This window comes from Aspergillus lucknowensis, assembly GCF_044049455.1.
Source record: "Aspergillus lucknowensis strain CBS 449.75 chromosome Unknown BJX67scaffold_6, whole genome shotgun sequence".
Classification (NCBI taxonomy): domain Eukaryota; kingdom Fungi; phylum Ascomycota; class Eurotiomycetes; order Eurotiales; family Aspergillaceae; genus Aspergillus; species Aspergillus lucknowensis.
In genome coordinates, this window is record NW_027263550.1 from 288,535 (window position 1) to 315,011 (window position 26,477).

Here is a 26,477-nt window from a genome sequence, read left to right on the forward strand (position 1 = left end):
TCCAGATGGGATCGAAAAAATCGAGGTTGGTTATTCCCCCCCTGCACCCAAGGCCCTGGTACGGTCGACTCCATGGTGGGAATTGGAGGCGTTTGTTGGATCCCACGATTGCATCTTGTGATATTCACACACTCTAGCAAAGGGATGGGTGCGAGGTTTTGAGGTCAGTTGTGAACAGGGAGGCTCAACTGGAACGAATAAATGCAAAACTGCAGCCCATGCATATACACCTTTTGGTCGGTCATACACAGATGATAAATCATCATTCAGACCAAAAAGAGCTGTGCGACCCTTTCCGATGCGTGGGGTTCTTCCAACATTTCTAACTTAGTCGAACGGACAAAGGTAAGGAAACTCTCAGTTCGATGTCGCGGGCTCCTTCCCTTTTTCGCCTGTCGCTTGTATGCTGCCATCCTCCCTGTATAAGTTGTGTTGTTCAATGTACTCTATGACAGGAACTGGTATCAAGTAACGGACGCTCATGTCTCGTCTAAGGAACAGGCGAATTTTAGTGCTGCTAACGTCATTTTGGATCAGCTGCTGAATGACGTGGATATTTTTCTTCCAGGGTTGTAAGGCAGCGAGTGCTTCATCAATATCTGTTCCGCTTCGCTCAACAATAAAAGCCTAAGATTAGGATTAGCACCCACCCTGACCAAACTCGTTGCCTTCACATACCCCATATTTTCCGAGAATGTGATCAAGATCTTTCTCGCTCCACACTCCAGGTGTTGACATGGTATGAACCAGGTCAGCGCCGGCCAGTAGAACAACCTGCACGGGCTTCCGCGAGCCACGTCCGGTCTCAATTCCTTGTCGTACAGTGTTGATCTCGTAGTCAAAGTGATCAAGCACAATAGCGGTCGGCTGATATTCCTTGTGCATCGGCTCCCACGTATCAACCATCAGCCAATTGGAAGTCCGGTCCACTGCCCGTTGGCACATGGCTACTCTGTTACACCGTCCGCGTCAGCCTCGACCGTGAGAAAGTAGTACGTCTGAACAACAGGTGCTCACTAACCTGTGCTCTGCACTGGCCAGCCCAGCCTTACGGTAGGCATCAGATACCGGTGAGAGGTACCCTCCGATGAGTTCGAAATCCGTGCTCAACTTGACATAATCGGCCGCCATCTCAAACATGCGCAGGTGGAGGTATGTGATCGGAGAGAAAGAACCACAGGCTACAAGGAGCAAGGGCGTCTTCTCAGGGTCATCCATTACACGCTTCAGGCGATATTCGGGGAAAATGTAATCCTCCGTCGGGGTCGCAGGAGCGGGGGGTGTTTGGTGGGCATCACTACCCAGTTTTTGGGCAGCGCCGGTCATGGTTGGGATAATTCGAGTAGAGGGGGAAGCAAAACGGGGAGACGAAGAGACCAGAAGTACGTATCTCTTGGTGGGATGGCGGTCATCAGCGGGATAGGCACAAGACTCTCTTCAACCTTGGAAACGAAAGATGAAGGCCAGATGCGGGCAAAGATGAGTGGTTAGTCAGCAGGGGTGTGGGGAAGGAGGAGGGGAAATTTTCGCCGGATCGCGGCGGGCGTGTTCCGTTTCTGGCCCTCGGAGAAGGTTTCTCGGGTCACCTCATTTCTCCCCAAATAGACTACTCCGAGTCATGGCTCTCACTACTGGCTTTCTCTGTGTCCAAATTCCAGGCTCTTGAAAATTGAACAGCCCCGCTCGGAAAGGCAGTGTCTGTGTCCCCACAGGACTTCCCCGGTCGAGCCTCAGTATATGGCCACGTGATGTTTTCCCTTGTTGCTCTGTATGGGCTTGATACGGGCATACAGCAGACTGGGGTTTGAAAATAGCTGAGTGAGTTTTAATATCTTTCTCGGGCTTCTTTTGGGGTTAAAGCTAAACAAGGTTTAAAGGCTGATTGGGGCTTGGAAATTTGCAGATTTTTTCCCAACCCCCAGTCTGCTGTGTCCCCGCTTCATTCGGCGCCGAAATCCGGGCACCAAGGTAGACGAAAGACTCGTTGTCGGAGGCTGCGCCGTGAGCCGTGATGACATTTAGGTCGATTCAGAGAACATGCCAATTGATTTGATGAGAGCTGAGCTCTGCGTTGATTGTACCGTCCCCCGGGCCACCCAATTGACATTTGATCGCGGCGACGAGTTGTTCCATGATTTCGAAGTCCCGACACTCTCTCGGAAAACCAAACATGCTGATTTTGGTTTGGCTGATATCGGATCTCCTCCGGGAAAGCGGAGATGGAGATGATTCGAAGAAGTTTGTCAAGTTCTTCGTCCAACCACCTTTTCGATGCTGTGATACCGTTCATGAATTCTCAATATGGAGATGCCTTGGTAGCCGCAGTGGATGGAGTCGAGTGCATCCCAAGCAAAGACCCTGACAAAGAGATCTTGCTACACACCTATTTTCTCGACTTCCACGGCGACGAGATACCCATATGGCTAAGGTTTCCTGGCCGGTGAGTTTCTTGATATTGGCCCCTGCTGTTTAAATTAGAACGCGAACAGCTTTCCATGTATCTCATCAATATCTGGCGCTCAGGTGAAAGAGACAATCTGTATCCGTCTGCCCAGAGGGCCGGACATTTAGGGGTCAGCATATATCATCTCTAGAGCTCGCGATCCCACGTAGGCGCTAGTTAATCCCGTTAAAGTCTAGGTAAGGATATGGAGTAGTAAGTTACGTAGTTAAGTGGTTTGCAGGCTTAAGGCATTATATAATCCTCAGGTTTTGCGCCTGGCGGTGTTGTCGGAGCTGCGCTTTCGAGTGCGTTGGTCCCCGAACTTCGGGCGAGCGTCACCACCGCCAAAGCCAAACCACGTCAATCAGGCCAAGATGAGTGACAGTCTCTCTTCGCTTCCATCTCTCCTCCGTCTCAACTTCTTGCAGCCCACCACCTTCTCCACGACTGCATTCCGTCACTTGCCTCATTTCCATCCATTTGCTTGATTTCAGTTTGAGAGACTTTATTATTACTGATTCCTTCCTATCTGTTTCCCACTGTCCAACACGGATCGATCGCTTCCGAGCTATCACTCACCCCTCTTAACCCCCCCTCAAAACGAACGGAAACAGCCTCCCCTCCCAACTCGCTTTCCGACTTTTCTCTCGAAGAGTCACGGATGGCGGGTTGAACAGCGCTGCATGACGAGCGAGCCCTCTTGCCTTGCTCTCAGTAGCAATTAACATATGGCCAGGCAAAGGCCCAACTTACACCGCCAGGACCCTCTTGAGGACTCTCGCCCACTATCCTCGTCTGCTGGTGTCTCCGCTACTGCCGCCAGGTACATATCAGATCCCATTTCCTTCATACCCCGCGTTGGCCTCCTCGCCCCTCGGATACTTTGATCCCCGTTCACTCCTTTTGATGCTGGATCTGCAGCTTCGGCATTCCGCCTCCAAGACTTCGACAATATCTTTGAAGCACTGAACAATACCCTTTTGGCGCCTTTGAGATACTGGGCCCATTAATCGTCGCTATACACTCTTTGGACCTCTTGTCCGTCCTTTTTTTTTTTCCATCGAAATCGCCGTTGCTTCTCCTCAGCCTTTTTGTCCCACGCAGTCGTGCATTTTCCTTATCATTTTTGATTCTTCCCCTATCCTGCTCGTGAAGTGCTCAACTTCTCATGTCATCCAGGATTACTCGCTCGGCCGCGAGACAAGCTGCAGACTCTCCACCGTCCGTCGGTTCTGGCACGTCTCCCCCAGTTCCGGCCGCTGGTTCGGCTCCGAATCGAAAACGCAAAGCTCCCGCACCCGGCGATCGATCGCCGGACTCCTTGGAGCAGCGAAATTCTCGATCTCCTTATCGAAAGTCTAAACGACAGCAGCGCGCAGTTTCACCTAGAGTGACTAACGCCCCAGCTGCCTCTCGTCGTGGTACTCGGAACCGCCCAGCTATGTCCTATCCCGGGTAGGTTACGTCTCCTTTATGCCGTAATCCGATGTTGAAAATTTGCTTACTTAAACCTGCACCCATAGCCCATCATCAAACCCCGTGGAGGAATCTTCGCGAAAGTCAACTTCGCCCCCGCAGCAAAGAAGAAAATCCAGTCGCCATGGAAAAGTGTCTCAAGGTAAGGAATTGCCAGGAGAGGTGCACTTTGTTGTCATTGTTCTTTATGGAGAAACGCCGGTCTTAACACTCTGAATCATGTAGAACGGCCTTTAGCTACCCAGTCACCCCCCCCTCATCGACAGAAAAAGCGCCCCTCGAGAACGCGTCCCGATGTTGTTATGAAGGAGGCGGATGAGGAGGCGGAAAGACGCGAGAGAAACGAGGAGCGCGAACCTTCCCCACCAAGCGATAGTCATGATGGCACAAATCCTTCAGGTCTCGATGACGATGAGGAGGGGGATGACGGAGATCTTTTCCATAACAGCCTGTTTGGATCACGAAGCTCCCTTGGACTTCAGAACACACTTCGTGCCCTTACTGGTATGATGTCGGGCATGCCGTCCCGCCTGCGAGATATTTTGCAAAATCTGAGAATGAAGGATGACCCGTCTCTTCAACTAATCGCTCTTCAGGAGCTCTCGGATCTATTACTTGTATCGAACGAAGACAACCTATCTGGCCAGTTTTCTCCCGACCCTTATGTAAAGGAGCTGGTGTCTCTCATGCAACCTAATGAATTCGGAGAGGAAAATCCCGAAATCATGCTTCTTGCTTGCCGCTGCTTGGCGAACTTGATGGAAGCTTTACGCGGCTCGGTGGCTAATGTTGTTTACGGGGGAGCTGTACCGATTCTGTGCCAGAAGCTACTGGATATTCAATTTATTGATTTGGCTGAGCAGGCTCTTAGTGTAAGTTTTCTCTGCCCTGTGTGGGCAACCGCTTTCTGCTCCTCTCTATGTACCCGGATACAATGTATAATATATCAACAACGGAGATGCTGACACCACTCGCAGACGTTAGCTAAAATTTCGGTCGATTTTCCTGCATCGATTGTACGCGAAGGAGGTCTAACGGCGTGTTTGACTTACCTTGACTTCTTCCAAACAAGTACCCAACGTACGGCGGTGACCACGGCAGCTAACTGTTGCCGAAACCTGCCTCACGATTCATTTCCCGTCGTTCGCGATGTGATGCCAACCCTTCTCAATGTTCTCTCGAGTAACGACCCCAAGGTCGTTGAGCAAGGTTGTCTCTGTGTTTCCCGCATCGTGGAGAGTTTTAAGCACAAGCCAGAAAAACTGGAGGAATTGATAAGCCCTGCGATGCTCAAAGCCGTCCTCCGCTTGCTTCTACCTGGGACCACCAACCTTATCGGACCTCACATTCATACGCAGTTTCTCCGTGTTTTGGCTATTACATCGAAAGCAAGCCCACGATTGTCTGTAGAACTCCTCAAGACGGACGTTGTCGATACGCTCTATCAGATTCTGACTGGAGTCTCACCACCGGACAACCCTGAGGATCAGGCTGTCAAGATGGATAGCGTCCTGGTGATGCAAGCTTTAATACACAGGCCGAAGGAGCAGGTCTCTGAGACCTTGAATGTGATTTGCGAACTTCTACCCGGTGTTCCTGGCCGTCAATCCCCCCAGGAGAACGGTTCAATGTCGTATCCTGAAATCAATGCGACGTCGAGCTTTAAACCCCCATTACAAAAGGGGTCCGCTGAGAAACGACGCTCTCTGTTGATGGGCTGCAAATCGGAGCTGAGGCGGTTTGCCTTGGTTCTGTTACCAACGTTAACGGATGCGTACTCTAGCACTGTCAATTTAGAGGTTCGTCAGAAGGTGCTGGTCGCGCAACTCAAGATGTTGCAAAATTTGGATGCAACTCTTATCGAGGAAGCTCTTCGGTCTGTGCACTATGCTTCATTCCTGGCGGCTATACTATCCCAAAACGACCACCCGTCCCTAGTTTCATCAGCTCTTCGTTGCGCAGAGCTTCTCTTGCAACGTTTGGAGCATGTCTACCAGCACCAGTTCCATCGTGAAGGCGTTATATCAGAGATTGTGAAACTTGCGGAGCAACCGCTATTGGCTGAAAAGCAGGGACAGCCACTTTCTGACTCGCCTGCTGCTTCGGTTATGGATACCTCAGAAGATTCGCATCAGGGCGCATTTTCTACTGCTCCTCCCGCCGCCAGCTATACCGAAACAAGCGCAGATGAGGATAGCCAGGACAGAAGCGACGACGATGGCCACGATGATGGGGCTGATGACTCTGAAGACAATGAGGACGACCAGGATGAAGATAATGACGATATTTCTGATTCAGAAAGCTCCTCATCCTCAGGTCACGGCTTTTCTACAAGGATGGAAAACGCCATGAATGACCTCGTCATCCGCGATGCACGCGCATTCATGAAGCTTTACGAAGCCGGTCAAGGCCGGGAAATGCGAGAAAAGGCCGTGGAAATCCTGAATGAACTTCGGGCGCTCGTCGCGGAAATAGAAGCTTGCTATTCGGGTTTTGGTGATAGAAACGGTGACGGACTCGGCCTCTTCCGCAAGCTTGCGGCTTATTTTGAGGGTGATGCGCTCGAAAGTATCACTAGCTCTGAGCTCCTCAATTCTGGCATTATCAGCACCTTGCTGACAGTGTTCGACGACTCTAAAAGTGAGTAAATGCCGCAAGACAAACGAGTCATCATATTATGAGTTTTCGCTAATGTCACTATTCCAGCAGCCTCCATGCGTGAAGCCCGCAGCTCTTTCCTTCAGGCATTCATGGGCTCCACAATATCAGAAAGAGCCCAAAGCCAGAGTACCGCCACAACACCTTTTGGGGTGCTGATCAATAAACTCCAGGATCTTCTCAGCCGAACAGAGCATTTTGAAGTGACGACCGTGGGCCACAATTCGTTGGAGAACACACGAAGCAACGCGGCCTACATGCTTGGAAAACAGCTTCGTTTGAAATTGGCTGCTGATGACAGTTCCGATATTCCCCACTCCTATCGACACATCATGGTCTCCATCCACGCCATTGCGACCTTCAAGGCCCTGGAGGACTTCCTTCACCCGAGAATTAGCCTGTCGGACCGTCCAAAAACGTCTCGCGGCCGAGACACCATCCTTTCTCAAATTGCGAGCGCAGCTCGTCTCCGAGACCAGCTGAATGAGGGCACTGATTCACATGGCAGCGGGCCTCCTTCGCTTCTGCGACCTTCTGGGAGTAGCAAACCCTTTGACTCCGAGTCGAGAAACCTTGCAAAGGAGCATTCGGCCGGTGGGCGAAATCTGGGCTTGAGATCTAGGCGGTCTGCGCACCATCTGGATTCGGGCAGTGACCGTGAAGATGAGCCATTAGAGTGTGCTGATGAACGGCACTTGAGCGAGGATGAAAACGATGATGACGAGGACGGGGATGAGGAAGAGCTGAACGCTATTGTGGATGATCTCGACGACGAGATGTCCGACGATAACGTGCATGACCCTTCTGCCGTTAATATGGAGGTAGCGTCTTCCGGAAAAGTAACCGCACGGAAGGAAGACGGCACTCGCGTATCCACGCCTTCCCAATCTACCCCTGTGTCCAAATCGTCGGCGGGCCCCCGATCGTCGCTGAACTCGGCGGGAGGTAGTTCTCTCGCCATGGCTGGTCGCCCATTCTCGTATGCCGCTGTCATGGCATCCCCACCATCGGACTGGCATATAGAGTTCAGTATCGACGGCGAAGCCGTCTCTACCGACACGACTATTTATCGTGCCGTCCATCATAACCGTAAACATCTCGACCCCCACGGGAAGAATGTATGGTCTGCCATTCACACGATCAATTTTAAACGAGTTCAAGGCCCGCCCCCGCCGGAACCTTCCACTCTTACATCCACTCTGTCTGAAGCTAACTTCCAGAATGGCAACTCCGGAATGCCGTCTTCTCTCAACCAAGATTCTACCACCACTTCCATCCTACGGCTCCTACGGGTCTTGCACGGGATGAATACTACCCTTGATGACATACTTGCAGAGACGAAAGATCTTATTGCGCTCAAGCCTGAATCTTTGGCTCAGTTTATTAACACCAAGCTCACAGCTAAGCTTAATCGACAGCTAGAAGAGCCTTTGATCGTTGCTAGCAGTTGCCTTCCAGACTGGAGCGAAGATCTCGCCCGCTCTTTCGCGTTCTTGTTTCCGTTTGAAACGCGTCATTTGTTTCTTCAATCGACAGCCTTTGGCTATTCGCGAGCCATGATGCGGTGGAACAATTCTCAAAACGGGGATGATGGGCGCAATGATCACCGGCGGGATGATCGACCAATCCTAGGTCGTCTACAGCGGCAAAAAGTACGAATCTCGAGAAGCCGGATCCTCGAGTCTGCTATGAAAGTCATGGAGCTCTATGGGTCCTCTCCTAGTGTGCTTGAGGTGGAATATTTCGAAGAAGTGGGAACTGGTCTAGGCCCAACGCTTGAATTCTACTCGACTGTTTCGAAGGAGTTTTCGAAGAAGAAACTCAAAATGTGGCGAGAGAATGATTGCGGTGATGCTGGTGAATATGCATTTGGAAGCCGCGGTCTATTTCCTGCGCCGATGAGTGAGGCACAACTCTCATCCGACTCCGGGAAGAAGCAGCTGCAGTTGTTCAAAACCTTGGGAAAGTTCGTTGCTCGATCTATGCTGGATTCGAGGATCATTGATATTTCCTTTAATCCCGCTTTTTTCCGGATTGCCGATACCTCGTCGACAGTAGCCCCCTCGCTCGGCACCGTGAAGGCGGTAGACTACGATCTGGCAAAGTCCTTACTCTTATTGAAACGCTTCGCAAACGCCAAAAGGACCATTGAAGCACAATCTCTCCCCAAAGCTCAAAAGGCACAGGCTCTGGAGGCGGTCGAGGTTGATGGCGTGCAAGTTGAAGATTTAGGCCTGGATTTCACTCTTCCGGGCTATCCCGCTATCGAACTCATCAAGAACGGCTCCAACGTCCCGGTAACGATGAATAATGTCGATCTCTACGTTGACAGGGTTGTGGATATGACCTTGGGAAGCGGAGTGCAATCCCAAGTCGAGGCTTTCCGTGCCGGATTTTCGCAAGTTTTCCCCTACTCTGCACTACAAACGTTCACGCCGAGTGAGCTTGTGATGCTATTCGGAAGAGCTGAAGAAGATTGGACGATTGAGAGTAAGTTTTCGCTGTCAAATTCTTGTCGGAACGGTGGAACTGACATTTTCCACTTAGCCCTAATGGATTCTATCAAAGCCGACCACGGCTTCAACATGGACAGTCGCAGCGTTCGAAATTTGCTCCAGACAATGAGTGAATTAGGCACACAACAACGCCGAGACTTCCTTCAATTTGTTACAGGTAGCCCGAAATTGCCTATTGGAGGTAAGTTCCCTGCCCTTCCGGTGTGCGATGCGGCGTGCTCATACGACTGTAGGCTTTAAGAGTCTTACGCCGATCTTCACTGTCGTCTGTCGCCCAAGTGAACCCCCATATACGCCTGATGATTACCTCCCAAGCGTTATGACTTGTGTAAATTATTTGAAACTTCCCGACTATAGCACCCTAGACGTCCTCCGAGAACGGTTGTCTGTCGCTATCAAGGAAGGGCAAGGCGCCTTTCATCTTTCCTAAGCGACGCTATCGGTATCATCCGCTTCACAAACTTATTTGCTTGGCTCCTTGTCCTGTGTTCGAATGCTCAATAGGCAAAGAAGTCATACAGGACACAAAACTCATAAACAAAGTCAAGCTACAACGCAAAAATATGAGAAAAGGAATACCACAAACAGATCGTGATGACTGATTGAGTTCCTATGCTTTGATTTTCGAATAATAGGAATTTATCCCCCGACCATGGGTGAATTTGTTTCCTTTGGTGGGCTTCTTGCATTCGGGTGCGTCTTTCTTTCATTCCCTTACTGCCTTATTGTGTGAGTCTTCAACTTGGGAAGGAGTCTAAAATGGGTTCCTCGTAGTATTATAGATAGAAATGATAATCCGTTATTCAACTTGAATGGGTGTGTCGGCTCTGTAATCTATTCAGTCTGTATCGTGGTTTCCGTATATGGTTCTATGAGCACCGCAAAGCTTAAGTGTATACAACGAGTAAGCCTCAATATCGATACACAGGCACCATTAATTAATCTCCAAAGTCAGAGATCCGGTTCATCTGGGAAGAAAGACGGAAGAATAAAGCGGTAACATACCTCTGCGAACCGGGGCTCGATAAACAACCCCGTCGCCTCCACAACCACCACCGACTCCTGACCCATCCCCTCCATCGTCCCCATCGTCCTGCCAGCCCAAGACTTTCTCCCCTCAGCACATAAATCCGCCCCGGCAGTGCCAGCCTCCGAAATCAGCATTCAGGCTCGTTCTCATGCCCGTCCTGCTCCGGCGAGATCGCGACAGGGTAGGTGCGAAGACGTCGTCAAACACGAGAAAGGCAGTTCCCGAAGCATTTACATAAACCCTTACACCTCTACTTGATCGTTGTTAGAGCTATATTCGAAGACAGATCGCCGCGACTGCCTCAAAGCAAACCGAAGATCTGGAACGTCTCGGCATGCCGAGGAACCGGTGGTCAGTGCGATCCCGAGGGAGATCATTTCCTACTAGGGTCGTCACAAACGTATCCACGAAGAGACGGTGATGGCGAGCGGTTTACTGGAGGAGCACAATATCAGGTATCATAGCGCATTAGTGCAGCCTGTTTAGCCAAAACATCATATCTTAGATTCATTCTATTCGAGACTCTTGTCAAATCATACATTTACCCCTCACATGCTCCGCCTTGATGGGGCTCAGCGGTGTCTCCAAATGATGGCCCCGCTCACTTTGTCTTCAACCAGTTTTGAGTCATAATCAATGCTCGGTCGACTCCAGAAATCAGAGCTGTTTTATATCTCCCCACAAACAGAAATAGCGGTTGAGCACAGTCCCGCTCTCGAGTACCATGTCCTCCCATCCCGCTTCGTCGACTACAACAAGCTCCAGTCATCCAAAGATCGGATGGATTGGTAAACGGACCTCAAGCCGACGTGTTCAGTTACTAACATATCACCTAGGCCTCGGATCCATGGGCCAAGCCATGGCCATCAACCTCCAAAGCCATCTATCGCGCATCAATGGGCCCCCCCTCCACTTCTACAACCGGACTGAGTCTCGCGGACAGCAACTTCTCGAACTAGGCGCTGTCCAGAGCTCCAGTATTCAAGAGCTCACCGTCAACATTGACATATGCTTCATCTCAGTGAGCGACGACAAAGCCGCGACGTCCATTATCGGGTCCATATTAGAAGATGCTACTGGTTCGGATGAAAATCGTCTCCGTGGCAAGATCATCGTCGACACATCTACAGTCCACCCGGACGTCTCATCCTGGGCCCAACGAGAACTCACGGCGAAAGGAGCCAGCTTTATCGCGTCGCCTGTCTTTGGAGCGAGTCCCGTTGCGCGGGAGGGGAGGCTCTTGTTCGTTGTCGCTGGCACCAACGACGCGGTTAAGGCCATCCAACCGTTTCTCGTTGGCGTCATGGCGAGAAAGGTTCTCCGACTTGGGGAGGACGCCGCGCAGGCTAGTTTGCTGAAGACTGCAGGGTAGGTTTGGAGGTTTCCCTACAATCCCCCCTAAAGTTAGACCATTAGCTAACCCTCCTAAACTGTAGGAACTTCTTAACGGCTGGCCTGATGGAGCTTGTCGCTGAATCACTCGTCTTCGCCGAGAAGACTGGGATCGGGAACGAGGCTTTACAGTCCCTGATTAAGGAACAGTACGGGGATCTGCCGTTGGCCATGTCGAAACGGATGACGGAAGGTCATTATCTGCCTCCACGAGGGGAGCGGCCGTGGTCTGATCTAGGACTTGCACTGAAGGATGTAGGATTGGGAGTTGACTGTGCTGAGAGAGCAGGAACGAGTCTACCGGTTGCAGAGATTGCTCTGAAGCATTTGGGGGAGGCACGTCAGTATGGAGACGAAGTCCGGCGTGCCTTGGACTCATCCTCTATGTTTGGAGTATTGAGGGAGAGTGCCGGTCTTGGCTTTGAGTCAGATGTGGTGAGAAGGAGAGATCGTGAGAATGAGACTTAGATATGGGAGGATGTGGAAGAAACACAAGGGTCTGCCGCTCTACTTCACCCCTAGGCCGCTATAAAAGTCATGAGCCGGCGAATATTCACTCGGGGACTTCGCTTGAGATAGAATTCTTATTAAACAAATATTACGAAGCACAAATATGTATGAAATTGCTAAATGGTATCTTAAAACTTATATAGACCTAGAAACCCAGCGGATCGACCTGCCCGATGAATGAGTTATTACCTTCTCCCCGAAGTAGAGCTTCAATATCAACGCGCCCTGAGGTCAGATATCGCTCGCTCACTCCGATATTAACTCGTTGGCCGAGGAGTTGCTTCAACTCTGCACGGATCCCCGCGAGCTCAGCTTTCGAGACGCTACTAGCTTTCCGCTCGCGCTCTTGCCGTCCACGACCGCGACCACGACCGCGCCCCTGAGCTTGGTCAAACTCTTCACTGTCATAGTCGACACCGAGGTCTTCCGCAGCATTTCTGAGCCAATTATCCTCCGTCGACATTTTTTCCTTGGCGATATTAGCATCCGTGATGCTAGCGGCGAGAACAACCCGTTGACGGATCCGGGAGACAATGCGACGGTCCAGCTCGAGGGACTCAAGCGGCAGTCGTTTGCCATTCGACATGTTAGCATGCACTTTGGCAGCCAAACGTACCACTCCTACCATTTCTTCGGGAGCGCAAATAATGACGCTTTTTCCCGAGGCGCCCGCACGAGCTGTCCGACCAGAACGGTGGACGTATGTATCCGCCGTGCGCGGGGCGTGATAGTGAATGACAAAGTCAATACCCCTGATATCAAGTCCACGAGCCGCAACATCGGTTGCTACGAGGACGGTACCTGGGTCAGATGATGGGGATGAGAAGCGCTCAACGGAACGCAATCGCGCCTTTTGCGCCATGGACGAGTGGAGAGCAAGAGCGGGAAGTTGTAGATTTTGAAGGAGTTGAGTTATGCGCCGGACAGCGGAAATGGAATTCATGAAGACCAGGGTGCGATGTGCAGGGTGATATAGTAGTAACGTGTATAGGTAAAGATCCTAGGCACTTCATTAGCGGAACTCACAAGTTGCATTGGAGAGATAATATAGCAAACCTTCTCCATTGCGGCACATTCGACAATCCCCTCCTTCAGGCCATCTGCCATCTGCTGAACAGGGTTGACATCTATGAACTTCGGTTTCTCTTCACTGAAATTCAGCTTCTGCAGAAGGTACTCCATAGATTCTTTCTTATTCATGAGATCGCCGCCTGTCCATTTGCTTTTCCCTGCAAGTTTCTGCTGTAAATCGCGATGAAATGTAGCCGAAAACACGAGCGTCTGTCTCCGGAGACCGGAGTGCGCATCTTCATCCTCGGATGGGCTCTTCGCTTCTTTGGGCATGTCTTCATATTCCGCGCGGTCGAGAGCGCCCAAAATATCCTCAACTTCCTTAAAGTGTCCTTCACTCAAAAGCCTATCTGCCTCGTCAACGACAAGAAACTTGATACCTTGCATCTTCCTGATAAGCCCCTGTCCCGAGCTGAGAACTTCCCAAACCCGCCCCGGCGTACCAATGACGATGTCAGCACCAGCAAGCAATCTCTGCTGTTTTTGCACTGAGAGACCACCGGTCAAAAGCGCAACTCGAGCGTTCACACCGGGGGCATTGGAGACCAGATTGTAAATATGCTTTTGGAGCTGATGCGCAAGCTCTCTAGTCGGCGATAGAATCAATGCAACTGGTATCTTTTCCTCCTTCTCTAATCCAGCTGTGCCTCCGTTGCGAGTCCGTTCAAGATAGTGTTCCAGAATCGGTACACCAAACGCCAAAGTCTTACCTGAACCCGTCGAAGCCTTGCCGATAACATCGTGACCATCCAGTATCGGTGGTATACAAGTCTTCTGAACAGCCGTCGGGGTGCCAAACTTCATCTTTGACAGGCTGGTTAAAACTTCTGCAGAAAGACTTAGCGGTTCCCAGGCAGAAATATCGGCTCCATTATCGTCTTCTTCGTCCTCGAGAGCGGCAAACGAAAGCCCAGGTTTAAGACTGCGGTCTTGTGCATTGCTCCCGCCCTTCTGCTTTTGCTCTTTCAGCTCCCTTTTAAGCTCCTTATTCCCATCTTTCTTTTTTGTTTTCTCGCCTTTCTTGCTGCTCACCTCTGTTGCCTTGGACTTCTGCTTGGATTTCGTTATTGAGGAATCGCTGTGTTCTGCGGGTTCGTTGTCACTAAAACCGCTCCACTCATCGTCAAAATCAGTGCTCTCCAGTTTCACTATGGTACTCTTCAGGATGGATTTGGCTGGCTTTCCAGACACAGGCTGATGTCTGTCAGTTGCGGGACGTGCAGCGTGATTCAAGTCCATACCTTGAATCGGAGTTCTCCCTTCCCCTCTGGTCGCACAATATCCACTCCTTCAATCTCCTCTAAGCCAAAAAAACCTCCGAAGTCGTCCAGTCGATCGGGCAACGACACTTCCTTCCAATTGAGATCTTCTATTGCGACGCTTAAATCCTGTGGCTTTGTCGCCGATTTGGCAGAGCTTCCGGTCCTCTTTCGTTTGATAGTCTGCGACCCCACGTTCTTCGAGTCATGTTGCCTTTTATGACCCATTTCTACGAGCGAATAGTAGAAATTCGGGATAAAGATGAACAGTCGCAGTCTCTGTTTCCTGGTGAGGAAGCTTCGATTTTTTGGAGAAAAGATGCGGCAGAAATTCTACACCGCCTTCTTTTTCAGACCGCAATCTTATCGCAGCCCCACGCAGCAAAATGAAATCCAAAACCTTTTGGCAGCAGAAGAAAGCGTGCTGCTCTTCGTTTTACACATCGTGGTTAGTTGCGAAGATCAAGATGGGGAAATCCTCCAAAGATAAGCGTGATGCGTACTACCGCCTTGCCAAAGAGCAAAATTGGCGTGCACGATCTGCTTTTAAACTGATCCAAATTGATGAGCAATTCGATCTATTCGAGCATGAGAATCCGGAGAAGGTGACGAGAGTTGTTGACCTCTGCGCGGCACCGGGCAGCTGGAGTCAAGTGCTTAGCCGAGTACTGATCAAGGGCGAGAGTTTTGGTCGAAGATCCTGGGTCGAAAAGAAGCGTAAGGAACAAGCGGCATTGGCAAAGCTGAATGGTGACGCACAAGCGAGCAGGAATGCCGAGGAAGCAAAGGAGAATGCTACAGATGACACCGACCCAACTGCTCTGAAACCACGGAAGAACGTCAAGATTGTCTCTATCGATCTACAGCCCATGGCGCCTCTTCAGGGCATCACAACCTTGCAGGCCGACATCACTCACCCCTCCACCATCCCTCTTCTTCTGCAGGCATTAGACCCGGAAGCCTATGAATCGACATCCCCTACGCCCCATGCTATCCGCCAACCACACCCAGTTGACCTTGTTATATCCGACGGTGCTCCAGATGTGACCGGCCTACACGACCTGGATATTTACATCCAATCACAACTACTCTACTCAGCCCTAAACCTCGCTCTTGGCGTTCTTCGGCCAGGAGGCAAGTTCGTTGCCAAAATTTTCCGTGAGCGCGACGTTGATCTCCTCTATTCTCAGCTTCGGTCAGTTTTCGAGCGAGTAAGTGTCGCGAAACCAAGGAGTAGTCGTGCCAGTAGTCTCGAAGCCTTCATCGTCTGTGAGGGGTTCATCCCACCAGCCATCCACGACGGCACTTTAGGCATGGATTCCGTGAAGAATCCCCTCTTCGGCGGCGCCGCTGTTCCTCGACCCATATCAGAAGACGGAAATCTCGCCACTGAAGTACCGGACGATAAGCCAAGCACCCCAAAACCGGTGAAGGCCATCCTTTCAACAGCCTCCCAGAAAGAAAGGCAGACTCGCCTCTTGCACGAAGACTCAGGAGATTCAACCACACCCGAGCCTCTCTTCTGTAATCCACAAAAGTTTGCCATTGAGAACAGGTGGATACCTTCGTTCATCGCCTGTGGCGACCTGTCAGCTTGGGATTCCGATGCTTCCTATGCTCTCCCACCCGATCATGTTAGCCTGGACCCGGTCCAACCACCTATGGCTCCGCCTTACCGACGCGCGCTGGAACTACGGAGAGAAAAAGGCGGTGCATACGGAAAGACAAGATTAGGGGCTATGGGACGAGCATGAAAAGCTTTGGCGGTCACCTCCCGCACCTTCACGGAATATAGACTTCGCATTTTAGCAACGATACATGTGCGAGTACGGAGTATAAAGTAGATACCCATAAAATTTACGAAATATACGCCAAATACAGATAATTCTACGACGCTACAAAGATAGCATCCGTAAATTGGCTACCCGGATCTACTCATGAGTTCAGATAACAATGCAGGCTCAGCCAAATGCATTTGCAAAAAAGTGCGGTGTATATCTATCAGCAGGACTTGATATCAAGGAGCGCTGAAAACAAAAGGTATGTCTAATTCAAATACAATGTGCGCAAAAAACCATGTAAAGTAGCCCTTAGTACACCTCCAGAACATATCTCTCCTCATCCTTCAACTTCTCGATCTCCCTGCGGGTCTCGACCTTCTTGCCCAGGCTCTTCGCTTCGGTGGCAATAGCCTCCTCAAGCACGGCGGTAACGTCGGGAACCGGCCAAGTAGGGCCGCAGAGGTAGAAGGATCCCTGCTCGCGGATGTAAGCCTGGACAATCTCAGGGAGAGTCTGGCGCATGCGGTCCTGGATGTAGATCTTCTGGGGCTGGTCGCGGGAGAAGGCACGGCCGAGGAGCGTAATCACGCCAGCCTCCTGGTAAGCTTCCCACTCTTCACCATAGCAGTATTCTTCACGCTGGTGACGTGAGCCCATGTACAGCAGGACAGCACCGATCTCCTTGCCCTGGGCCTTTTCGAGAGCACGGTGCTGCACGAAGGCACGGAAGGGGGCAAGACCAGTTCCAAGACCGGCCATGATGATAGGCTGTGTGGACTTAGGAGGCAGCTTCATGACGCTGGACTTGACGGACACGGTGACGGGCGTTCCGGGTTGGAGGCGGGAGAGGTAGCGGGTGGCAATACCGAAGCGGTCACGGCCACGGGGGTCAACCCAGTTGACGACGACAATCATGAGGGCCACGGTCGTGGGGGTGACCTTCTGGCAGGAGGCGATGGAGTATTCGCGGCGCTTCATGGGGCTGACGATGCGGATCAGGTCGTGGAAATCGGGACGGGCAGAGGGGTACTCAAGCAGGATGTCGGCGTAGGTGACGGTGTCGACCTCAGCGCGGCGCTTGAATTCCACAGTACCCTCGGGCCCACCCAAGGTGAGGAGATCCTTCTTCTCCTTCTCATCAGTGGCGAACTCGGCGAGGGCCTCGTAGAAACGCTTGGGCGGACGACCGAAAATGTCCAAATTTTGAACGAGGGCCTGGTATACGGTACGGTTGTCTAAGACAGTGGGATCATCACGGCTTGGGACTTCAACGACGTCGTCGGGGTTCAGGCCGTAGAACTTGATGAACTCTGTAACTTCTTCGGGGTCGTTCTCGCAATGCACGCCGAGGGCCTCACCGATGTCATACGTGAGGCCAGAGTTGCCCAAATCGAATTCGATATGGAAGATGTTGCGGTCGTAGGTGACAGGGGTCAAACGCCTGTTCTCCTTGACATGGACGGTGAAGCTCTTGGTAGGCAGGTCAGGACGAAGAGCAGCCTTTGCACCGTAGGCCTCCTTGAACGCCAAGCCTTTTGCAACCGTCTGCCAATCCCTAAGGAACGTGGCAGGCTCAGCCTCGTCCTTGTTGAAGGGAACAAAGCTATTCGGAGTCAGGTGCTTCAGAAGTTGCGGTGACTCAGCACCCTCCTCAGGAGCCTTCCATGACTCTGGAATCTCCGCCTGGCGAAGAATCTTCTCTGCATCCGCGGTCACCTTCGCCAGAGACTCAGCATTTCCGCAGATGGAGGCAAGCTTCTTTGCGTTGGATTCCTCAAGCGAAGGAAGAGCGACGCGCAAGAAGGTAACCTGCAGGGCAAGGGATTCAAGCGCAGAGTCCTCCAAAATCGACGGGTCAAGAAGGTGAAGAGAGATACCACGCGTAGCGACAGCCTGCCTGAAAGTGGCAGGCAGCTTCTTCTCCAACTCATCCTCCGTTTTACCAGTCATGTTCAGGATAAGTTTGCCGCCATCCTTTATGGAGGAGGGAATATCAATCTCTCCCAACAACTTCACATCACCTACATACGTAGTATCAGCTGCAGCGACGGGGTAGGGAGCATCTAGAATCTTGGAGCTCTTGCGGATATCGATTCTAACCACTCCACCCTGAATATTGTTATCGTACGCCTTGCTTGTAGTGACATTGCTCGCTGAATCAAGGGCCAGAGCCTGGGAGAGGAGAGTCGCAGCATCGTTCGACGTAGAAGTGTCGACGTCCCAGAAAGTGAATTCTTGTACAGTAGATGGGTCCATGAGCTGCAGAGGCTCAACAGTGCTGTCGGCCTGGACGACCGGCTTCTCGGAAATGAGCTGAAACGAAGCAGCAATGTTGATCAAATCCCAGCGCTGGGAGCGAGCGTACTTGATATCAACACAAGTAGCGGCCTGTTCTCGGTCCGTGGCAAAAGTTAGGGCTGCGAGGACATCCTCATAAAGCGTGGAGCGGATGCCCTGCTCTTGCACAGCCTGCTCGTTTGCGACCTGGCCAAGGACGCCAACTGTCTTGACAGACTGCGGCAGGACGTTCAAGAACTCTTCCTCGATGAATGGGCGATACACACGGACGTTGACAACACCAACACGGACACCATCCTTGGCTAGCGAGCGAGCAACTTGAGCGGTAAGCGAAGCCTCAACGGTGCCAAAAGCGACCAGAGCAGATGTAGGCTCAGCATGTCCATGATACTCGAAAGCACCGTAGTCAGTGCCAAGCTCTCCATTCAACGACCGGATCAGCTCAAGGAGCTTGCCCTCGTTGTCGAGGTGGCGGCTACGCTGGTCGTCTAATGTTTTGCGGATAGCCTCGTAGGTACGGCCAAGGCCTGCCTGGTCCAGGACGTCGATGACACGGGTGGTGTCACGTCCAACACGAATACCGTCGTAGATATGTATTGAGGGCAGGACAGAGGCAAGTAGGGTGGTGAGGAGCGCCATATGCTGGGATTCGTGGACTGAGGCGCTGGAAAGAAGACCTAATCCGAGCTCCTCCGCAAGAGAAAGCGCAGAGACGTAGTCAGAAACTAGTCCATCCTCGCCAGTATAGTCAACAGCGGCGACATGAGCGGCGACGGGGCTGGCAACGGAGTATAGGAGAGAAAGCTGCTCGAGGGCAGAGCGCATGTAGGGCAGAGTGGCGGATGAGGCGACAATTCCCTGGGGAACATGGCGCTTCTTCAGATCGAAATCCTGCGAGAAGAGGTATCCGAGGGCGATGTTTCCGGCGCCTTGACGAGTCTCCATAGCCTGGACGAATGGCGCTTCACCACTGGTATTGACATCCTTCCTCGAAGCCCATTCTCGAAGGGCAGCGTCCAAATCAAACGACTGCGGAGAATAAGAGAAGATCTTGTCGCTGAGGGCGTAGGCGACCTGCTGGATTAGGGTTTGGGCGGTCACATAGGTCGGACCACCGAGGGTCGAGAGAGCTGGTGGGGAGGAGCCCATTGCGAGAGTTCTCTGTCCAGATACCAGATCGAAGCCTCCGCTATCTCAACGAACAGGAACAAAAGGCAAAAAAGACAAACAGTGAGGACAGAATGTGAGAAAAAGTCAGGGCAGCCACCGGAGAGGAGGCGGAAACTTCTCTATAGTCCTCCCAAGAAAAATGCCAGGGGAGTATCCCCAAAGCGGTTTAGCGGCGATCACGCAATTTCTTATCGACAAGATGAAGGGCGGCAAACCCGGGCAGAAGACCTCCGCTTTCGGCCTTTCCCCGCATTAGTAATCACTTCTCCGAATTCCATTTTCGCCTGAGGCAGCCGCGTTTCTTGGCACTCTTCCAGTTGAATGCGCTCCAATCCAGCAATCACGTCATTCTTCCTCCCCCAATTCCGCAAGTCCTGGGGGCCTTACCATTCACACAGCGCAGCAAGCTTCGAAGTAATCACTCAATCCCGCCAAGATGGCAAACGTCGCCTTAATTGGATCTACAGGCATGGTGGTATGTGATCCATAGCTGCACCACGACCCGACGTCAGTTGCATTTCAACCCGCCATAGCTCTCAATCTTATCCCCCGCATGGCTTCATTTCTAATGACTGCAATTTCGTGGGTCCCTAGGGGAGTCATATTCTCAACAGCCTCCTCACGAACAATGCTGTTTCGCGTGTGGATACAATCTCCCGCCGCACACCTCAGGCCGCAAGCTCTGCGCCTCGCGCAAAGCTAACCTCCTTCGTCTCCGACGATACATCGAAGTGGGCAAGCCAACTCTCCGCGCTTACGCCTACACCATCTATTTTTATCTCGTCCCTTGCAACGACGAGAGCAGCTGCAGGCGGCTTCGAAAACCAGTATAAAATCGAACACGGTCTCAACGTGGAGTTGGCTAAAGCCGCCCGCGAAGCAGGCACGCAAGTATACGTCCTGATTTCATCTAGCGGCGCCAATACGAAATCGAATTTTGCGTATATGCGCCTGAAGGGAGAAATTGAAGAGGATGTCAAGGCTTTAGGGTTTGAGAAGACTTTGATCTTACGCCCCGGCTTGATCGCTGGTCAGAGAGAGGAGGGCCGACCTGCAGAAGCTGCTGTTAGGTTCATCGCTAGTGCATTGGGCAAGGTACATCCAAGCTTGAAGGACGGATGGGCACAGGAGGCCGATGTAATCGGCAAAGCCGCGGTGAATGCAGGTCTCAAGGCTTTGAATGGCGAGGCTCCGGCCGGCAGTGATGTCTGGATTCTACATGGAAATGATATCATCCAGTATGGAAGTGAATGAATCTGGATTTAATATTATGAGATGCAATTCCTCTGAGATACTGGTTTAGGATTTCGTCCATAGCCTTGTCTATTGACATACATTTATTTAGCGCCTGAGTTCGGTTGTAGTTTAGCATAAATATATTGGCGGAGTATACGAGATATTCCACCGATGGATTCCAACTTTCGATGCGTAAAACCCAATCCCACTGCTCCACTGAAGCTACCCCCATCGGTTACACTCCCTTTCATTTGCGCGCCGCCTTTGTCTCCCTATTCTTCTTCGTCCATCCTCTTGTACTCGGCCCTACCTTACCGGCATTCTTATCTGCTCCCACTTCCATTGGGTCTCTTTCACGACCAACATCCTTATCCCCCGCACTAACACCCAATGGATCACGAACACGGCCCTCGCGCTCTGATTCCTCCTTCGACGCACTAATCTCGCTCTCAGGTGACGTTTTGGACGGATCAAAAGCGGAATCCCGACTCGCCACCTCGTCCGTGGTACCCGACTGTGACGCCTCGGTCCTTGAAGGATCTAGGGAATGTCGGTCATGGTGGGGGTATTCCCCGTCTTCGGGCCTGGCATGAAGTGGTGCAATGGCGCTGAATGGTCTAGACGCCCGCATTGATGAGACAAGGCTCTGGGGCGTCTGGAGATGCTGGGAAGAGCGGACGGGCGTCCGGGTCAGCCGGGCCCTTGTTGTAACTCCCTTCCACATAGCTGTGAGGCTTTGGAGGGGATTCTGTTGTATACTAAGAGAATCACGGGAGTTGTCATCAGATGATGAACTGTGAGATCTAGTGAACGTAGACTGTACTCGTCAGGCATATATCAGGGCAATTCACCAATGTAATACTTACAAAGATATGTGTACTTAAATTATCAATATGGAAGTCGGGTCAGGAGAGAGAAAGTTCGATAAACCGAGATTCTTAATGTCAAGAGCTGAAATTCACCCAGTCATATTGACGTCATAAACAGAGATGGAAATATGAGCACGTGAGCAAACAGCACAGTGCACAGAACCTTTTAGTATGCAGGTTCAGTCTCTCCCATAATACTGCTGGTGCACCTACAACAGTGCGCAAGAGTGCTATTTTTGCTCTGTGAATCATGTGGTACGTCCCCAGTCCATCCACTAACAGATAAGAGGCAACGAGGGACACCGCTCTATCTACGATAGGAGCGAAGGACTAACGAGCAGAGATGACGCCACTTTCGACGAACACGACTCCAAAAGTAGACCGTCGATGCCACGGCGATCACTTCGGGGCTTGACCGCGGAGTTGCCTGGCGCTACAGCAAAGTACAACACCGGCGGACCAAGTAGAGCACCACGATCGTGACACTTACAGGACTGAGACCCGTAGAGTCCGGCCTGCCACGTCAATGGGACGATACAAAGCAATGACTATCGAATCCAACCATAAGCGCCACATTGTGATATCAATGCAGCTTCACGCCATCCCCGAGCGTATGCCTAACGTTGGGGATCAAGCCCATACCGACTCTTCCACGCAGCGACTCAAGCGAAGGAAGAGTTGCTGACGAAGATTGTCAAAAGAAGTAGTGGGGACATCGGACGGTGAGATGATCCCAGCCACAGGAATTTCCTTTGAGTAGCCGGCAGAAGAGAGCAAGGCTAGGCGCAAATCATGTCTGGAGGATCAGCAGCATCGAGACCCGATCAGTGTGCGGATTGAGTCCGGAATGACTCAAGGGCGGGCATTCAAGGCTCAAAATCACGAACCTGAACATTGAAGCCGCAGGAGGACGCTGCAGCTGTCAACGTGCAGATGTGTGGACCCACCCCCGAGTCACGTCTGCACAGCCAGCGGGTCCTTCGTGTGGGATCTGATCGTCTACGAATGCGTCTAGCAGGGACCCTAGCTAGTTGCATTAACGCACTAGTGTCAGTCTCTCGATTGGATGCGGGCTATTGATAATGTTTAGCATATCTTTCCAGGATAACCAATCCAAACGCGCAGCAAGGACACACCAGAGAACGCGTTCTCACCTTAAAACTGCGAAAGCAGAATCGACATCTTCCATTTGCTACCCGAAAACAGGTGCGTATGCGGAATCCACAGAAGGCACGCTTGCTTCAATATCACGGGACCTCCACAACCCGGCGTCCTGGAGCGCGAATGTGGGTCACTGAATCCAAATTCAACGTCATCAAAGCGGTGGATATCCAGGAGCTCAGGGACCAGAGAGGAAAAGTTCACAAGCTGCAAATGAGCCAGTCTTACTTTTTCTTCAACCCTTAATGGGTAAATAGGAGGTTGGTCGATTGGTGTAGATTGCTTCTCATTCCGCTGGGCCCGGTCCTTGTTGTTCAAAGTATAATCGCCACAACCAGGGATAGACTAGGAACGCCCGACGTAAGACAGCTGGGGGAAGGATGAAGAAGTGGCAAAAGCAGAATGGATCAGCTCGTGAACGGATGTGCAGATGGTTGTCAGCGTTGCTTCTTCATCGTGGCTTGGGTCTAGGCGAACAGACTCTGAGTTGGCAATCAACCTCTTACCATAACTTCATTTTCCAACTCTTTAGAGCACGGGCAGCCAAATAAGATGCTCCGGCGATCCTTTAGGGCCACACTAGAACGACGACGATGATGGAAATCCACGGAATGACTCCAACCGTCAGAACGCCCGGCCAAGCGGAGCTGAGAAGACGGCCCAACGTTTCTCCAATTGTATTGATGGTAGCCAGAAAACAGCCTCGGGTCTCATTTACGCGCAAACTATGTTGACAGCCCGCTCCCCGAAATATGCCACCAGCAGGAGACGAAATTGATGGCCATTGACCAGACGGAAATCGCCACGTCAGAGAGTCTCCGAGCTCTAGTGCAGCTGCATGGGTTCAATGTAGGTCTGCCGTACCACAGTCTGTATCAATCACGGCCGAAGCGCAAGCAGAGCATCCTATCACCTCGACCGAGGAACGTATGGAAACGAACTGAACCCTGCACTTGAGCGGGGTTGGATGCGGGATTACATGTCTGCAGATGTGAGAGATCAGCTGAATGAATTGGTTTTCATGGGAAACTGAGGTCATCATACCAGTTCAAGGATTAGCGAACTCCAGAACCGACTGCAAGAGATGCAACAGGCACCAATCGAGGGTTGCTAGTGGCGCATCTTTTGCCACAATGGGCAGGAATGTTCGCACATAATTTTCGAACGGGAGCATGCGGAGGACATGAGACAGCCATTGGCACAAGAGGTTGATACATTGCCGTAGCTGATGAAAGTCGGAGGGGAAATAAAACCTCAAGCGCAACAAAATAAAACGACGGTCCGAGGGAGAGGGATCCCACTACTCATACCCACAATAATCAGGGTATGACGAGTTGAATGGGCGGAGTCAGGCTCTAGATTGTCGTAGCCCGAATATCCGTATCAGGGCCAGCAGCCAGGAGACAAGTCGATCCAAACTAATTGGCTGTGAGTGCAGGACCAGGTAAAGTAGGAGGGTGGTGAGGTACCTGAAAATTCCGGCTAGGATAGCACGGCGATCACACTGATGCCAGAAGCAATAAACAATTCGCGAAAATGTTTATTGTTTTTGAAAGGAACTGTCTTCTTCTGACGTACCCCGCTTGCCTCAGAACTTGTTTCCTTGCCACTTTTGATTGGTATCCGGCTTCTTCGCTCTAGACCTGCTCTATTTTGCTTTGTTTTGGTTTTTTCCTTTTTCTTTTTTTTGGTTTCCAATTGAATTCAAAGTTAACCAGACCAGGGCAGAGCAGGCTCCGGTGTAAGACAGCCTGACAGCTGGCACAAGGTAGTAACAGCCTAATCATGCAGGAGCTTTGATCCAGCAGTGTGAAGGATGCCTGTTCTCGAAAAGCGGCTTCATGCGGGACTGCATATGCATGGACGAAACCAGGATGATCAATGGAAATCCAAGAGCACCGTCACAAAGATGGCCCCAAGAGGAGAATCATTGACTCGAAATGAGGGATTTTCAGACGGTCAGCTAGCTCAGGGAAAATCATGCTGCCACGACAGCAGGATGCATGCATTCGTGAAGCGTCCGCCGGTTACGATTGACCTGGACAAGGAATGCTGTGGATATTTCGTGTCTCCACTCGGATCTCAGGAGAATCGTTCGAAGACGGATGTGATGTGAATGTGACGAGAGTATGCTGGCGACGATAAGCCGCTGCATGCTGAGGGGTCTCGATCGACAGTGAGTGGTGGTTGAACGAGAAGCCGCGAACCGTGACATAGGAGCTTCTCACGAGACATAAATAGGGCCATCCGTTCCCAGAGATTGATGAGGATGAATCACTCTCCGTTTCAGACCACACTTCTCCATCAGAAATAACAAGCATTAACTGCTTGCTTTCGATATAAGTCGTTTCAACTCTGAACCTGCGAACAATCTTCAATAGTCATTGTGCAAGCCTGGCCTATCAAATTTCCTTGGGCGGTTGCAAAGCCAAAATCAGCCAATCAAATTCCAGAATAAGGTGAAACAACGAACTGTACCGACAAGTGAGTTTTATCTTGACCCCAGACGGGCCCTCGCTAACATATCCGATAGGAATGTGTTTTTACAACCAGAAGAGATTCGCCTGCGGAGACTGGAGTTGGACCAGTTTTGCCCATCGGTGCAACTACGAGTATCGCACCGGTGAGACATGTGGTATGAGGCTCGTGAACACAACCGAGTTCGAAACAGCGCAGTGCCGCCTTTGCGAGAAGATCGAGACCAAGTATCGTCGGCGAAGCGCCGAAATGGACCGGTTGACCCGGTGGAAACGTGAAGGGGGTACCCTCGTGGCATCCATGGACAAGTCTCAGAAAATCATAATGGATCTCGAGAAGGAAATCAGGCAGCTGCAGCGAGAGCGAGACGAAAAAAGGAAGGCGCTGGCATGAGGGTGGAAACCGTTCGCCGATCAGAGACTGAAGAGTCGTTTCTCAATTTCGGGTCTAATAATGTGGATGATTCCTGTCGTTTGGTTTCCTTGATTCCCTCTTTTGCAATGGTCATTTGTCTCCAGTTTCTTTTTCAGTGTGCTCCTGTTTGTTAGTGTGTCTCAATAACCATCTGCTACCTTGTTCTGAAGCTCGTCAGCCGTACGATCACTTCAGACTGGTTTCAAGCCACGCAAATCTGATGTTGGTTGGAGGAAAAGTCCAGATTGCCACGATCGATGAATCGATATAGCCCAATAAGATCTGAGATGCCCGTGAATCCTGCAAGAGCTCGCGACAATTGGAGGGAAAGTGGAACTCCGTAAGCGCCTATATTCCTGATAGAGCACCCGGTCTCGACAAGGATAGAGCCGCCAACTAGGGCGGCTCAGAGAGGGAGAGTGAAAGGGAGATGGCGAAGGGCAGCCATCTCCTCGAGAGGTATTCAGCATCGCCCTTGTAATGGGGTAGAAGCGTCATGTTCACGACAGTTAGCGGAGAGTCGAGAAGTGGAAGCTGTTCCTGTGTTCAAGCGCAAATCGTGGGTCAACCCCGCATGCACAACAGACGCAGTCACATGAGGTTGTATGATTAGTCATCGTATTCATCCAAAAGCTGTGAAGCTGTCTGGGTCGTCTGCATGTCACTGCCATTAGTGGGATTGTCATGGGTTTGGCTGTATTGCTTGCAGGCCTAA

General features: G+C 51.4%; 9 protein-coding genes across 9 annotated transcripts; 5 read left to right on the forward strand and 4 right to left on the reverse strand.

The window, feature by feature from the left end:
* Positions 1 to 259: 259 nt before the first annotated feature.
* BJX67DRAFT_279611 (nicotinamide/nicotinic acid mononucleotide adenylyltransferase) lies at positions 260 to 1,518 on the reverse strand. Its single transcript, XM_071026634.1, has 3 exons — positions 1,022 to 1,518; positions 679 to 952; positions 260 to 627 (listed from the first exon to the last, which is right to left on the reverse strand). The coding sequence occupies exons 1-3, from the start codon at positions 1,324 to 1,326 to the stop codon at positions 358 to 360; spliced, it is 849 nt and encodes a 282-aa protein (XP_070889283.1). The 5' UTR covers positions 1,327 to 1,518; the 3' UTR covers positions 260 to 357.
* A 1,274-nt stretch (positions 1,519 to 2,792) lies between these two features.
* Positions 2,793 to 9,906, forward strand: BJX67DRAFT_345161 (HECT-type E3 ubiquitin transferase UFD4). The gene is made up of 8 exons (XM_071028335.1): positions 2,793 to 3,266; positions 3,623 to 3,898; positions 3,967 to 4,061; positions 4,145 to 4,791; positions 4,897 to 6,559; positions 6,626 to 9,067; positions 9,125 to 9,274; positions 9,327 to 9,906. Exons 1-8 carry the CDS (start codon positions 3,172 to 3,174, stop codon positions 9,521 to 9,523), a joined length of 5,565 nt encoding a protein of 1,854 aa, XP_070889284.1. The 5' UTR covers positions 2,793 to 3,171; the 3' UTR covers positions 9,524 to 9,906.
* Positions 9,907 to 10,748: 842 nt separating this feature from the next.
* On the forward strand, positions 10,749 to 12,129 carry BJX67DRAFT_345167 (NAD(P)-dependent oxidoreductase). Its single transcript, XM_071028336.1, has 3 exons — positions 10,749 to 10,911; positions 10,960 to 11,491; positions 11,560 to 12,129. Exons 1-3 carry the CDS (start codon positions 10,848 to 10,850, stop codon positions 11,981 to 11,983), a joined length of 1,020 nt encoding a protein of 339 aa, XP_070889285.1. The 5' UTR covers positions 10,749 to 10,847; the 3' UTR covers positions 11,984 to 12,129.
* mak5 (ATP-dependent RNA helicase MAK5) lies at positions 12,033 to 14,629 on the reverse strand. Its single transcript, XM_071026635.1, has 3 exons — positions 14,338 to 14,629; positions 13,082 to 14,290; positions 12,033 to 13,025 (listed from the first exon to the last, which is right to left on the reverse strand). The coding sequence occupies exons 1-3, from the start codon at positions 14,581 to 14,583 to the stop codon at positions 12,171 to 12,173; spliced, it is 2,310 nt and encodes a 769-aa protein (XP_070889286.1). The 5' UTR covers positions 14,584 to 14,629; the 3' UTR covers positions 12,033 to 12,170.
* A 133-nt stretch (positions 14,630 to 14,762) lies between these two features.
* On the forward strand, positions 14,763 to 16,271 carry BJX67DRAFT_279718 (tRNA methyltransferase TRM7). The gene has a single exon (XM_071026637.1). The coding sequence runs from the start codon at positions 14,823 to 14,825 to the stop codon at positions 16,107 to 16,109; it is 1,287 nt and encodes a 428-aa protein (XP_070889287.1). The 5' UTR covers positions 14,763 to 14,822; the 3' UTR covers positions 16,110 to 16,271.
* A 1-nt stretch (position 16,272) lies between these two features.
* On the reverse strand, positions 16,273 to 19,691 carry BJX67DRAFT_279717 (sulfite reductase subunit alpha). Its single transcript, XM_071026636.1, has one exon. The coding sequence runs from the start codon at positions 19,581 to 19,583 to the stop codon at positions 16,446 to 16,448; it is 3,138 nt and encodes a 1,045-aa protein (XP_070889288.1). The 5' UTR covers positions 19,584 to 19,691; the 3' UTR covers positions 16,273 to 16,445.
* A 349-nt stretch (positions 19,692 to 20,040) lies between these two features.
* Positions 20,041 to 20,858, forward strand: BJX67DRAFT_378296 (uncharacterized protein; the record flags this gene model as incomplete). Its single annotated transcript, XM_071032316.1, has 2 exons — positions 20,041 to 20,079; positions 20,199 to 20,858. 2 exons carry the CDS (start codon positions 20,041 to 20,043, stop codon positions 20,856 to 20,858), a joined length of 699 nt encoding a protein of 232 aa, XP_070889289.1.
* Positions 20,859 to 20,972: 114 nt separating this feature from the next.
* Positions 20,973 to 21,924, reverse strand: BJX67DRAFT_279731 (uncharacterized protein). Its single transcript, XM_071026639.1, has 2 exons — positions 21,707 to 21,924; positions 20,973 to 21,657 (listed from the first exon to the last, which is right to left on the reverse strand). Exon 2 carries the CDS (start codon positions 21,562 to 21,564, stop codon positions 21,088 to 21,090), a length of 477 nt encoding a protein of 158 aa, XP_070889290.1. The 5' UTR covers positions 21,565 to 21,657; positions 21,707 to 21,924; the 3' UTR covers positions 20,973 to 21,087.
* Positions 21,925 to 25,166: 3,242 nt separating this feature from the next.
* On the forward strand, positions 25,167 to 25,847 carry BJX67DRAFT_279930 (uncharacterized protein). The gene is made up of 2 exons (XM_071026641.1): positions 25,167 to 25,289; positions 25,349 to 25,847. The coding sequence occupies exon 2, from the start codon at positions 25,406 to 25,408 to the stop codon at positions 25,739 to 25,741; it is 336 nt and encodes a 111-aa protein (XP_070889291.1). The 5' UTR covers positions 25,167 to 25,289; positions 25,349 to 25,405; the 3' UTR covers positions 25,742 to 25,847.
* The last annotated feature ends 630 nt before the right edge of the window (positions 25,848 to 26,477 follow it).

Bases quoted from the DNA above. Each gene is read 5' to 3' on its own strand.
- BJX67DRAFT_279718 (XM_071026637.1), top strand. From the start codon at position 14,823: ATGGGGAAATCCTCCAAAGATAAGCGTGATGCGTACTACCGCCTTGCC.
- BJX67DRAFT_279930 (XM_071026641.1), top strand. From the start codon at position 25,406: ATGTGTTTTTACAACCAGAAGAGATTCGCCTGCGGAGACTGGAGTTGG.
- BJX67DRAFT_345161 (XM_071028335.1), top strand. From the start codon at position 3,172: ATGGCCAGGCAAAGGCCCAACTTACACCGCCAGGACCCTCTTGAGGAC. The intron at 3,899-3,966 runs GTAGGTTACGTC...CTGCACCCATAG, and splicing joins CCAGCTATGTCCTATCCCGG to CCCATCATCAAACCCCGTGG. The intron at 9,068-9,124 runs GTAAGTTTTCGC...TTTTCCACTTAG, and splicing joins AGAAGATTGGACGATTGAGA to CCCTAATGGATTCTATCAAA.
- BJX67DRAFT_279611 (XM_071026634.1), bottom strand. From the start codon at position 1,326: ATGACCGGCGCTGCCCAAAAACTGGGTAGTGATGCCCACCAAACACCC. The intron at 953-1,021 runs GTTAGTGAGCAC...ACGGTGTAACAG, and splicing joins CTGGCCAGTGCAGAGCACAG to AGTAGCCATGTGCCAACGGG. The intron at 628-678 runs GTATGTGAAGGC...TCCTAATCTTAG, and splicing joins ACATTCTCGGAAAATATGGG to GCTTTTATTGTTGAGCGAAG.
- BJX67DRAFT_279717 (XM_071026636.1), bottom strand. From the start codon at position 19,583: ATGGGCTCCTCCCCACCAGCTCTCTCGACCCTCGGTGGTCCGACCTAT.
- BJX67DRAFT_279731 (XM_071026639.1), bottom strand. From the start codon at position 21,564: ATGTGGAAGGGAGTTACAACAAGGGCCCGGCTGACCCGGACGCCCGTC.
- BJX67DRAFT_345167 (XM_071028336.1), top strand. From the start codon at position 10,848: ATGTCCTCCCATCCCGCTTCGTCGACTACAACAAGCTCCAGTCATCCA. The intron at 10,912-10,959 runs GTAAACGGACCT...CATATCACCTAG, and splicing joins TCCAAAGATCGGATGGATTG to GCCTCGGATCCATGGGCCAA. The intron at 11,492-11,559 runs GTAGGTTTGGAG...CCTAAACTGTAG, and splicing joins AGTTTGCTGAAGACTGCAGG to GAACTTCTTAACGGCTGGCC.
- mak5 (XM_071026635.1), bottom strand. From the start codon at position 14,583: ATGGGTCATAAAAGGCAACATGACTCGAAGAACGTGGGGTCGCAGACT. The intron at 14,291-14,337 runs GTATGGACTTGA...GACAGACATCAG, and splicing joins AGGGAGAACTCCGATTCAAG to CCTGTGTCTGGAAAGCCAGC. The intron at 13,026-13,081 runs GTTTGCTATATT...TGAAGTGCCTAG, and splicing joins AATGTGCCGCAATGGAGAAG to GATCTTTACCTATACACGTT.